Genomic DNA, 13,323 nt, shown 5'->3' with positions numbered 1-13,323 from the left:
AATCCAAACCATTCCTTTGTAGCTCTGGCTGTATGTTTAGGGTCATTGTCCTGCTGGAAGATGAACCTCCGCCCCAGTCTCAAGTCTTTGCAGACTGCATCAGATTTTCTTCAAGGATTTCCTGTATTTGGCTCCATCCATCTTTCCCTCTATTCTGACCAGTTTCCTGTACCTGCTGAAGAGAAGCATCCCCACAGCATGATGCTACCACCACCATGTTTCACTGTTGGGATGGTGTGCTCAGGGTGATGGGCAGTGTTGGGTTTCCGCCACACATAGCGTTTTGCATTGAGGCCAAAAGTTCTATTTTGGTCTCATCTGACCAGAGCACCTTCTTCCACATGTTTGCTGTGTCTCCCACATGGCTTCTGGCAAACTCCAAACGGGATTTTTTATGGATCCCTTTCAACAACGGCTTTCTTCTTGCCACTCTTCCATAAAGGCCAGATTTGTGGAGTAGACGACTAATAGTTGTCCTGTGGACAGATTCTTCCACCTCAGCTGTGGATCTCTGCAACTCCTCCAGAGTAACCATGGGCCTCCTGGTTGCTTCTCTGATTAATTTTCTCCTTGTCCGACTCTTCAGTTTGGGTGGACGGCCTCCTCTTGGTAGGTTTGCGGTTGTGCCATATTCTTTCCATTTTCTTATGATGGATTTTATGGTGCTCAGAGAGATGTTCAAAGCTCTGGATATTTTTATAACCTAACCCTGCTTCATATTTCTCCACAACTTTATCCCTGACCTGTTTGGTGAGCTCCTTGGTCTTCATGATGCTGTTTGTTCAGTAATGATCTCCAACAAACTCTGAGTCCGTCACAGAACAGGTGTATTTATACTGAGATTAAATTGCAGACAGGTGGACCCTATTTACTAATTATGTGACTTGCAAATGTGACTTGTGAATGCAATTGGTCGCACCAGATCTTTGTTAGGGGTTTCACAGTAAAGGGTGAATACATATGCACTCAACACTTTTCAGATTTTTATTTGTAAATAATTGTGAAATCCATGTAATATTTCCCCACTTCCAAATGATGCACTATTTTGTGTTGGTCCATTACATAAACTCACGATGAAATAAATTTTAATCTGTGGTTATACCATGACAAAATGTAGAAAAGTCAAAGGGGTGAATACTTATGCAAGGCACTGTACCTTGTACACTGACTGTCACTTTTTTGAGGCAATTTAATTGATCCTGGGTTTAATTCACAGTATTTCATCTGTGCATAAATGGGTTCTTAGGTTCTGCTGAAGCCAATATGAGTTCAAAAGCCTTAATTACACAAATCAACCATAGTTTTGAAATCGCTTTAAGAAGGGTTCACTTCCGGGATGGCATGAGAAGAGTAATAGTTACAGCAACCACTAGCTCTTTCAATTATCCTTGAAAGTATGGACATTTGTCAGCATAGATTTTCCTGTAACAGAGAAAGGTCTTATTTTATTAAAAACCTTGCCTGAGGCAAAGCTGTCCTAAAGGGAGAAATAATAAATCTCAGGTGAGTGGGGGGAAATAATTAGTGTTTTCTGGAAAAGTAACACATTCATGTCATGCAAATGAAAAATGTTTTCATCCTCCTGCTTGTGACCATTAACATGACTATTAACATGTTTCTGACCCCAGTGCTGCTCTTGATTCAAGAGCTGCTTCGCCTCAAGTAGTTTTTAGGAATGGAATAAAAAGGATAAAGTAATTTCAACATTAAATCTCTTCCCTTTCTGCACTGACCCCTTGCAGGTTACCGGGGCCTTCCAGGGCACCTGCTGCGGGCAGCGGGGCCTCCAGGAGCCCTGGCTCCTCCAACCTCAACCGTCGGAGCCAGAGTTTCAACAGCATTGACAAGAGCAAGCCTCTTCAATATGCCAGTGGCAACGACAGAGGTAAGGACCACACTTCACAGCATTTATCACAGCAACACACACAATTACACAGCAGAATATTTACAGAATCTGAAATATATATATTTTTTTATTGAGTCGGTAGAGTTTGATGGTCTATTTTACATTCTCCGTCCCAGCCACTTGATGGCACCACTGGCTCAGAGAGCTGAGCAGAGGAATGCACTTCACCAGTCTTAACCAGTCTGCTGAATCATGCCCAACTCTTTATTCCAAGTGACTTATAATGGAAGCCATTAAACGGAGGCGGCGACAAATTTTTCACAGCATGGCAACAGCCATTTGAGAGATGACCTGAAGGGGTAAATTCAGGCAGCTGCTCTGTCAAGCACGATGAGGCTAATGAGAGTGATTATGTTTTTGAGAAGGAGTCTCGCAGTCGCTGTGAGTTAGTGTGTGAATCATTTTTATTTTAGGCAAAATTGATTATTACTTACAAGTAAGTTGTTGTAATAGTAGATAACAAGTATTTTTATTGTGGAGAGTAAATATATTGACTAACAATGTTTAAATTACCAAACAATTACATTTTTTACTAGCTCATGCACTAAATTGTAATAGCCTTTTTCCTCTGGCTCCTTTACATGATTTATCATGACGTATTGGCTCATACAGTTATTATAATAAAAAAATATTTATAATGCCTCACAGTCATTTTAATAATTAAAACCAACCCTGGTGATTATCATGGGAAACATTTTGCTTTGCTTCACAATAAGCTTGTATCTCATCATAAATATTCTCATAAATATCCACTCAGACTTAACACAGACCAAATACATTCATTCTTATTTTATTTTTATTTTTTTTGTGGAATCTTTATGCGAATTCTCACTGGGTGTGTGTGTGTGTGGGAGAGGAGGGTTTCAGAAAGAGTTTGATCAGAGAGAACATGGCACAATTGAGGAACTACATAAAGACTGTATAAAAATGAATAAATGAAAAATAGCCAATCAAATACAAATCCAGCCCATGGCTCTTCAGTCATCAATTTCAAAAATAATCGCACATTGAATATTTAAGCATCTCTATTAAGTGAGTTGAATTTCTAGTGCTTCTTGTGGAAATTGTAGTTGCTTTTCCGGATCATTCCCACAGTGCAGTTGGGCTGTGCCAGAAGAAGAACTTTCAGTTTGCAGAGATAAGACAGCAGGTGTTGGCGCTTCACTGCAGGCAAAACAAAACCATGTTAAGGTCTAAAAGTAAAGAGGAAAAGACCGAAAAAATCTATTGTGTGAAAATGTCAGCGATTCAGCCAGAAGCTACTGGGCAAACGCAGTTAGCAGACAGAGAGACAGATACAGGGAGTGTTAGCCACAAGCCATTGTATTAATCTTTGAGAGGTTATTCTGTCTCTTACAGGTAGTTTCATTTCCCCCAGTCATGTTACATATCCTCCTATTTGGTGTTACATCCTTTATCTTTCATTTCAAGCTCCTATTTTCCTCTTGTAGTTTTTGTTTTAAGTTCTGCTTTCATCGCATACAGTAGTATGACTCATCATCAAGGTTGTGTTAGTGTGTAATACGCAGCTCATAGAGAGTAGACAGGGATATAAACGCACACAAATTCATTATTATCTGAACAGAAAGATCATCCTCAAACACTTAGGTAATGCATCATAGTTCAGCATTCAGGCCTGTAATGGAAGAAATGCCAGTACATTTAATTTTTCATGCAGTAAGTACATTTTGTTGTGCAGTGAAGGATAACTGCAATTGTTGCATGACTCGATGGACTGAAGTTAAGAAGTTGCTCGTGCAAATTGTCCAACAGGAGTTTCTCAGATTTGTGTCAAAGACCCTTCAGAAGTTAACCTGAACCTAATCACAGTGCACATGCAAGATGTTATTATTATAATGCAGTATGGCTCAGTGAGCTATTCTGGCCCATTTTGTTTACTATAGCCTTCACACTTTCAATGATAAACACGTAAACAACCTAACAGTCATCTGGACCTCATTTAGTATGGCAAATCCAATTAATTCATGTTTCCTCTTTTTTCTGGAATCAAATTTTTAATGGCTTTATTAGTTTAGGTCTATTATAATTATATCATATATTTGGCTGTTCTATTTGAAGGCCTTGCATCTGGTATAAAATATAAACACAAATACAGGTATTTTTGTGACATAAATAAATACAGATACATAGAGTAGATTTGTGTTGCACCTCTACTGGTGACAGATGCCAGCTGGTTATAGGGGGCTCCGTATGTATGTTTGTTTGTTCTTTTCTACAACTTTATATGTGGGCATGTGCTACCCCACGGGGAAGAAGTGATCACATTAGTGTTGTTTTGTGTCTCAGCTGTCACACACTGAAGCTCTAACCAGAGAGAAGAAGAACCAAAAGGGCACCCGGACCTTTGCATAATTCTTGTTGCCATGCAACAATCTAATTGGCTTCACCCAAATTAAACTGAAGCATCAAAAGGCTTAGTTTTCTGTCGTTCAATAGAAGTAGACTAAAGAAAGTTTGGGATTTGCGCCGCTTGTTTTTAAAGATGAGGATGAGCAACTAACTGTAAAAGTGAAACTCCTGACTTCCTGTAGCAAGGTAACAATATGTATCATTTTTGTGATGTTGGGAGCAGAAAAGGGTTTCATTTAGAGTGTCATGAAATACATCCATAAGAACAACAGAGATTGGATGAGAAAAAAGTTCAGGTAAAACACATTTAGGTTTTAACTGACCAGTAGATAATAGTGCATGTATGTGTGTGTCAAACAGACATATTTAATTAAATCCTGGCATCATGCTTCAGGGCGCACGTGTCTGATCTGATTGCAAACAGCATGTATACATGCGTTTCTGTATGTATTTGTTAGCAGAGGGTCGAGGGTCCTCGGCCACTGAGGCCAAAAAAAGATAAGAAGAGTCTGTTGCCATGGCAACAGCGAATCACTACAGAGTGAAGAATGTGGTGGCACTGTGGAACAGCCTCTGGCATGGGGAAAAGGGAGCGGCTAAAAGGGAGGAGGATCTCTAAGGACGGGGTTAATTGGCCGGTCAACAAACAGACATACACTCTCAGACACACAAAGAATATCACTGTAACCTCTTTCATTCACATTCATAAACTGCCCGGAGGGCCACTGTAGAGGGGTAATACAGAGGACACACACAAACACACATTTTGAAACACAAGAATAGATGCTCTCTCATCCACATTTATATTGGTATCAAATGGCTGTCTAGACACACACAGACATACCAAATAAGCTACCATTTCCATACATCACCTGATTGGTAAGTTTACCTGGTGTCTATTGGCTAAGACTAAATCATAGTTGGCCTACTTCTGCTGGTCGGAGATCAGATTTATCTCAGCTTTTCTATTTTCTTGTTTTTTTCTGATGGCATGAAGACAGGAGAGTGGCTGCCAGTTTACTGCCCTTTTAAATATGCAGCAAATGTTCATACAGACAAGTGTCTACTGTTGTACAAATATACTTCCCACAGCTCACGGATACATTTTGGAGCAGTCACATGCACCCTTTATCATGTATAACAGTCTCACATAAACACACACAACCGCACACATAGGTCTACACACCTATGTAGTATCAGAATTCTGCATAGTAAAATTAGAAGATCAGTTTAAGAAGATCATAATAGGTTTCAGTGGTTACACTTTTGTCTTTGGGAGAACCTAATAATCACAACAACATTTTATAATAATACTTAATGATAATTTAATAAAGTGCCAGATAACAAACAACTAACAATAGCTGAGGGATGGTATGTAAATGTTGGGTGCAAAAACAATTTGACCTGCACCTAAAACGTTTCTTAAATTCATACAATATATATGAATTAAATATTATTAATGCCTCCAAAATGTAGACACTGTATGAATGTACATATGTGTGCTTCAGTCAGTTGATGCTTTGTTCTCAAAACTGTTGACTAATATCTTTCAGTGGCCAGTTGGCTTTATACTGTTTACTGATTTAATGTCTCAACAATATATTCATTCATCAGATTGCCATCCCCACTAGCAGCAGTAGCTTTCTGCTGATTGGCCAGGCACACACGCAAAATGTAATAATAAAAAAATTAGCAGCAGTGTCACAAAAATAACAGTTGCATGTCTGGAATGACAATCTATGGAGGTAAATAAATGCTCTGGCTATTATTGGACACTTGCCACCTGGTGCCAGATTCCATTTTACACAAGGCCTTGCAAAGAAAAGTCTTAACATGTTATTGTCATAGCCTGACAGATTGCACTTTTCACTCCACAGCTGAGACGGTGCACTGAGGCATGATTTAAGGGTTTACGGAACGTTTTTAGGAGTGAAAGTTGGTTAAAGTGTCTCGGCGCCCCTTCGCCTGCCTGAAGCGGATTTAAATTGAGGTGACTCACAGTCAGCTGCACGGCCTGTCTGGCTGTCAGTCAGCACAGTGAGTCGGTCTAATGGTGCATAATTCCATGCTGTCACTGCATCTCCTCCCTCTCTGTTCCCGCCCCATCTCAAATTCGTCTTTTTCCCGCTATTTATCAGCCTCTCAAAGTCACACACAGAAGAAGAGTTATTTCTGCCTCGCATGTCTTAGGTTTGCCTCGTATTCCTCTCATGGTTTATGAAGCAAATACTAAACCTATGTGTGAGGTTGATATAGAGAAGTAGAAGGAGGGAAAGAGTCTTGCTGATCAACTCAGTATCGATCAAGCAGTAAAAGTGAGGTGTGTGTGTAAAGGTCAACGCTGAGCAGAATCTTTGTGGAGGCGAACCAGCTTATTTAGAAAGTAAAAGTGTGAGATTTATAGCAAGCCAAATGTAGATGACAGACTTGGCAGCAAGTGTAGCGGAGAGGAACGATTGATGAAATAATCAGGCTTATGGTCACTGCCAGGCAGGTATAGGGAGGGAAGTAAGCAAGCAAGTCCATTATATTCAAATGTCCCCGTTGTGAGATCAATAAGGCATTATCTTATCTTATCATATCTTATCATAAAACCATAACATATCATATCAAACGACAGTAAGAACAAGAAGAAATCTATATTTTTAAGGCGATTGTTGCATAAAATAGAAATATATTATTTAATGTCTAACATATGTAAATATGTAGACACCCACATATTGTAAAATCAGTTAAAAGAAATGATTACATAATACTTGAACAGCTTTTGTCAATTATATATTATATCAGTGATTAGAGGATGATAGAGCATGAAGGTGTTTGATCTGTTTCCAGCGTGAAAAGCTTTGAATCATCTACTGGCTTATTTTCTTTCATATATTTGTGATTCATATTCATATATGGAATTCATATAGCCCTGTGGAATTTCACCAAAGTGCTGCATCGTCGTTTAAAATAAACATACTATTATAATAGGTACTATTAAATGACAAATCAAACCTAAAATCCACTCAGTGCAGTGTACCACGTAGATTCTCATTCACCACGGCAGATGGCATGTTGTCCAGGTATTTTCAGCAGCTACAAGTTTAATAGCAGGAAACCTTGAAGCCAGTTTGGTTTTGATGTGTGTCCCTCAAAGAGTGTTTCCATCTAAAGCTGCAATTTTCTACCAATGTGGAACAATCAGAAAGGGAGAAATCCCTGGATCAGATAGGCACCAATTTCTACAACCATTTTTTTGAGTTTGCTCTGTTCACTTTTCCTCAATTGGAAAATCTTCTCTCTCTTGCTACTACTCTTGCTATCTAGCTATGGACATTTTTCTTCCATCTTAATATAGTTCGTACTATTTCTTTTGTTGCCACGGCTACAACATGAGGGCCTCTCCCTTATAACCACTGTTATCCACCTGCAAACATGACAGGACTCTATATGTCTGTAGAGGGGTTTGAAGTCAGGAGAGGAAGGTAGAGCACCAACGCCTCCGAGACACCGGTGAAATAGTAACGGTGAAATCTTTTCTTTAACCCCAACCTGATTCCGGGAATCGAGAAATACGCCGTTAAGTGTACACAACAGTGAAATCCTCTGGAGGCTTGCTTGATGTTGGAGCTCAGTGTGTGTAAAACTATGAGGAAGTCAGCAGAGTATTGAAATGTGACTTCTGAAAATTATATCTCTCACTCCTAATAAAATCAGGAAGACTGAATGTTTGCCAAATTTGGAGTGTCTGCTCCAATTTTTTGGGTTGCTTGGAAAATTCGTATCAGTGCAATGAGTATTACTATATGTAAAAATGTTCCAAAAGGATCCCTCAGATTCAATTCTAATTGCAGTAATTATAGTAAACCTCAGAGAATTAATGTTTACAAAGTGCATAAGTTGTTCAGTTATTTGAATAGGAAATACATTTAGGAAGATTTAACAGCTGTATTGTGTTGGATGTTCTGATTTAATTAGAACCTCTTTAATGAATTCTCTCTGTCTTTCTGTTTGTCTGTTTGTTTCTTCTCCGCTGGTTCAGAAGCTGTGAGGGGCATCCAAGTGCCCAGCGGGATGAACGGGAGCGGTATTGGCGGGACAGTTCCCACCAGCCTCAGTGGGCAGCAGCTGGCCTCTGCCATCCCCTCACCTACCGCTGGCAAGACCTGGCGCAGCAAATCCATGAACCTCAAGCACAGCGCCACTTCGTCCATGCTGGCAAGCCCCACGCACTCACCCTCCACCACCCCTTCACCTCAGGCCACAGAGGGACTTTCACCACATGGAAGCGATGGATCAAAAGTTGGGTCCAGTGTCAGTGGTGGACCACAGAGGTCCATGCTGGAGAAGTTCCGCCTGATTAACCCTAGATCGCGAGCGTCACCGTCTGTGGCAGAGATGGCTCTGCAGGAGGAGGATGACCTGTCGGAGTATGGTGAGGATGGACTGACCCCCACAGGGTCAGTGTGCAGCAGCGGCAGTAGCAGTGCTACGGCCAAGCAAATGCCTACCAAGACCCCTGCATCGTCCATCACTGCATCTAGTAAGACTTCCCCTTCTTCCTCCTCCTCATATTCAAAAGCTTCTGCCAATGGCAGTAGATCTGTGGCCTCGTCCAAAGACAAGGAGGACAAAAGCAAGTCCGGGAAATCTTCCAAGGATAGCTCTCCACTTAAAGATGACCGTGAGTCATTTGGGGACTCCGGCAAGAAGTCCTCCAAAATTGCCAGCCTCATCCCCAAGGGAGGCAAGCCATCAGCAGGGAAGAAAGAAGGTGGCGCTTCTAGTGGCATCCCGAAGACAGGACTTAAAGCTCCCTCATCAACAACGGCAAAGCCTCAGGGTCAGTCCCAGACCCAAAGTCAGGCCGCCTTAAACAGCAGCGGCAACATGCGGGGAGGAGACGGAGAGCGTGGCCGGCTGACAAAAGGAGGGCAGGGTGGGAGTTTCTACATACAGCGTTCCAGCGTTGGGGGCCCAGAAGGAAAACGGACCAGCATGACCTCCTCCACCAGCACCTCAGCCCTGTCTGGGTCCAGTGGGATTCTGGCAGGAGGAGGAGGGGGTGGAGGAGCGCTGGGAGGGAACGGAGTAGTTCAGCTTCCTCAGCAGCAGCAGCACAACCATCCCAATACTGCCACAGTGGCCCCGTTCATGTACAGGTGAGACGTGTGACCTACCATCCATAGGAAACAAACTACATCGCAAAGCTGTTGTTTATTCCCCCAGATATGTATGTATATTTATTCTGAAAATCATACCTTATACATTCAGACACACATGCTTACAGTCACTCATACGCATCCCACTGAAATCCTGGAGTCCTCCCAGTGATCAGCTGGTGCTCCCCACCGTGCATCTTGCTCGCGCCTCCACATCTCTTCACAGTCATTACTGAATAAATTAGTATCCAGTGCCTGCTGCTTGCAGAAGCCTATTATTTAACTGTCTGGGATTCGTCTTTTATGTGAGAATCCAGACATTGGCGGTGTTCAGGAACTCGTGCCCTTGCTCTTCATTCAACCGGTGCTGTTTTGATGCATGCAGCTGTTGCATGGTTCCCTGACGTTCGAGCCATCAGAGGTAAAAGAATTGGGTAAACCTGCCCAGCAGTGCTGATTTTTCTTTTTTTTTTACGACAGCAGAGGTAATCCAGGAGGAACCGCCAAAGTCTCTGGGATGCCTTTGTGCTCGGAGAGAGAGGGAGAGCTAGGAATCCCATTAAACAAGGCTTAATCCGTTACCCCTTCTCCCCCTCTCTGTACTATCTTCTCTGTTGTGCACAGTCAGCTCTGCCAGATTCAGCAGTGGCTCCTTCAAGCGTGAGCATTACTTTAATCCCACGTATTTAGCAAGTTAAAACTGCTGCGGGTATCATTGCGGGGCAGATAGTGGGTGATAGCTATGAAGATGGGAACCAAAACCGAAACTGTAAAGACACAGGCAGCCCACTCGATGTAAACACTGAGTGAAGGGAAAAAGTGGATGGACCATCTGTCATCCACAGTGCTGTCCCTGAAGTATTTTGCTGCGTGGACTGGAGTTTAGCACTCACTGCTGTCAGTGATCCAAACTAGACAGTCCAAATTTGGCCAAAGAGACTGGAGTTAAGCGAACAGCAACCACTGCTGCTGCTCTCAAACATCTGTCTCAGATACAAATAACAGATCAAAATTCAAAAAACATTTAAACCATCACTTTTTGGGCTATTATATTATCATGCATTTGTAGTAAGACAAGCAGTTTTTTTTAATTACTAACAACTTTTTTGATTTTTGTGGCCATTATACAACTTATACATCATTATTGATCATGTGTATTTTAATCTTAAAAGTCTCTCAGTCGGACAGCAGAGTCAAAAGACAGTTGGGGTGTTAGCAGCCCTGACACATAGAGATTCAGTTTTTATGCTATTTAAAGAGTTTTCCCAATTACATTTGTGGGAGGGCTGGCAGGTGTACACAAATGTACATGTATGTATTTGTTTTAACTGTGGAGTGCTGACATGTTTCCTGACTTTGTTTTGAGAGAATATGCTCTTTCTTTAAAGGCAAAGCAACTGTCTGAACTTCAGAGCTTTCCAAGTCTATATTTTCTGTACAGGGCCGTTCTCTCCCCCCAGGCATTTTATTCTTAGGACTGCACATCATATCAGTCAACAGGGAATTATTACCGAAGGGGGGAAAAAAACTCTGAGTGGTGCGAGCTTGTTAGCAGCCAGTCAAGTGTCAAAGTTATACCCACAAAAACATGTGCAGATTCACTTCACCCCTTCAACCACAGATCAATAGGATTCTTTGAAATTAACCAATTTCATCTCAGAATTTAAATGCTGGTGTGACCATACATTTACATGATCATTTACACATTCTATATAATCGATTCATCTTCATTGGTGAATTGATCCCCAGGTTGTACTTTACAGTTTGTTTGCCTTTGCAGTGCATTTCCATATTACCCCACGTTACCTTTTCACTTTTTCCCCACGAGCATTTCTATTTCCCTTATCACCCATCATCATCTGCCTCTTTTCATGCTATAAATGCCCCCCCCCTCACCAGAAGGCCTCACCCGCAGCCGACAGCATGCTGACAGTAAGCGTATAGGACCCCTGCTGTGCTGCAATTTAACATCCTTTTCAGCCCAATTAGGCATCTTTGTCTTGTTCAGCTTCTCTTTCTACACCCACTTTGAGCCGTTGTTCCTGCCGAGCATAACAAACCAGTGTGGTTGTAGGACTGTGCTGCAGTCAGTGTGCAGAATTGATTTTGACCCCACACAGAGTTTGTAAGGTTACTAACTGTGCTCTCTCCTCCCATAACCTAAGATGTCCCAACCAGGATAGAATCCAGAACTATTGCAACTCAGCAAAGTGTGGTGCCTCTGCCAAGATACAAAAGTATCTTCAAATTCACTCAAACCGCTACAATTTCCACACACTCATAGACATCAGACGTCTAAATATTCCTGTTTTTTATCCAGCAAGATCCATGTTTTATTTAATGAGTAATTCTCAAAAATGTCACATTAGATTTAGTTCAGGCAGGTCATGACGTCAAGCTCAGCCACAACCCAGTGCATCACCTGATCTCCGTGCCAGCCCACGTCACCTGACAGCTCCCCTTCTATGCATTCAAGTGGCAAAGCTTATAATGCGCTTCCTATTTAAGATGCTTTAGCTGCCTACTCCTTTTTTTTCACTGCAAACCACTTTGCAACCCACCTTCACCCCAGCTCCTCCTTTTCATACTGAATCTGACTTAATCAATGTCATGTATTGTCATTGATGCTGCTCTGTTCTGTGCCGAGGTTCATGGAAAGGAAGGGAGGTGTGCTCTCCCTACCTTAGGCTTTCCATGTACATGTCTGTGGAAGAACACGGAGGTCCCAGAACAGAGCTATACCGCCAAATATAATTGCAGTATGGCCCTGACTGAAATGTCAAAAGAACATATTGGATCTGCCTCTTTAATCAAATTCCATCCAAAAGTTACTGCGTTCTTCTGTGGCCCATACTCCACTATTTCATAAAACATTTTTCAGTAGTTTTTGCATATTCCTGTTTGAAGCCAGACAAATAGCAATAAAACATAGAATACTCCAGTAATATCGCAATATAAATACGACAGTAATACATTGGTGAAATTTGTTACTGCTAATCGATCAGTTTTTCTGCACTGCATTGTCTGACGGATCACCTGTCACCCAACAGTCACCCAACAGTGTGGATGACAGTGTGACGTCCATCTCTGTCGATTTTTATGTTGATGAAACAACAAATAGAACTGTTGTTTCATCAGGAGTTCATTATGCAGCCAGAAGCAGAGAACAGCAAAAGTATCAGGATCATTTACAGCAAATAATGAATTGTCACTGCAGCTGTCACCCATATATGTGCTTTCTTATTCTGGGTCCAAATTGTTATGTGCAGCAGTGGCAGTGAATATCTCTGTCTGTGTCTTTGTGAATCCACTGAGGTGAGGGGAGCTTGCAGGAAGAGGAAAAAAAAAGTCACAGACTGATGTCTGTCACAATTGGAGGCCAAGTTTTATCTGCAGCTCTGCAGGTGTTGGGGGGTCCTTTGTGTATATGTGGGTGTGTGTGTGTGGGAAAGAGTGAATACTACACAGCAGCTTGTGCTTGGATCTGTGTTTATGTGCGAGTTTTACTGTGTGTATTTCAGGATTTTCACGAGCGTGTGGTTAGTTTGCATGCTTTTAATTGTGTGTATGCATTCCTGATCGAGTGTGCATCTTATTTTGTTTGTATGTGCATAATCTATCTCTGTGTTTGACTGGCTGTTCATCTGGTTTTAAGTGTTTGTACATACATGGTTTCGTGTTTTCCTGTCGGTGTGTGTAGCACTGTTATTTTCTGAGGTGTATTGGACTTGATCTTTGTTTCTTCACATGAGCAAACACACAGTGCGACGAGATGCAGCTCGGGCTTGAGGAGGGAGGCAGATGCACACAAACACATATTTCATGCACACTCCTGCACACACACTCACAAGCACTCAGAGGAAACATCTCATCCAATACCACCCCCTCCTCCCTTCAGAG

General features: G+C 41.8%; 1 protein-coding gene across 7 annotated transcripts in view; it reads left to right on the top strand.

The window, feature by feature from the left end:
* Window positions 1-13,323, top strand: part of nav3 (neuron navigator 3) — a 184,499-nt gene that overhangs the window by 96,587 nt on the left and 74,589 nt on the right. For all 7 annotated transcript variants that reach the window (XM_035147282.2, XM_035147281.2, XM_035147279.2 and 4 more), the window contains 2 exons: window positions 1,743-1,885; window positions 8,304-9,423. In XM_035147282.2, the coding sequence (XP_035003173.1) occupies window positions 1,743-1,885; window positions 8,304-9,423 (1,263 nt within the window). The remainder of the gene's footprint in view (window positions 1-1,742; window positions 1,886-8,303; window positions 9,424-13,323) is intronic.

This window comes from Hippoglossus stenolepis, chromosome 22, assembly GCF_022539355.2.
Source record: "Hippoglossus stenolepis isolate QCI-W04-F060 chromosome 22, HSTE1.2, whole genome shotgun sequence".
Taxonomy (NCBI): Eukaryota; Metazoa; Chordata; class Actinopteri; order Pleuronectiformes; family Pleuronectidae; genus Hippoglossus; species Hippoglossus stenolepis.
The sequence above is the reverse complement of the archived record's forward strand: the minus strand, read 5'-3'. Positions and strand labels throughout refer to the sequence as shown.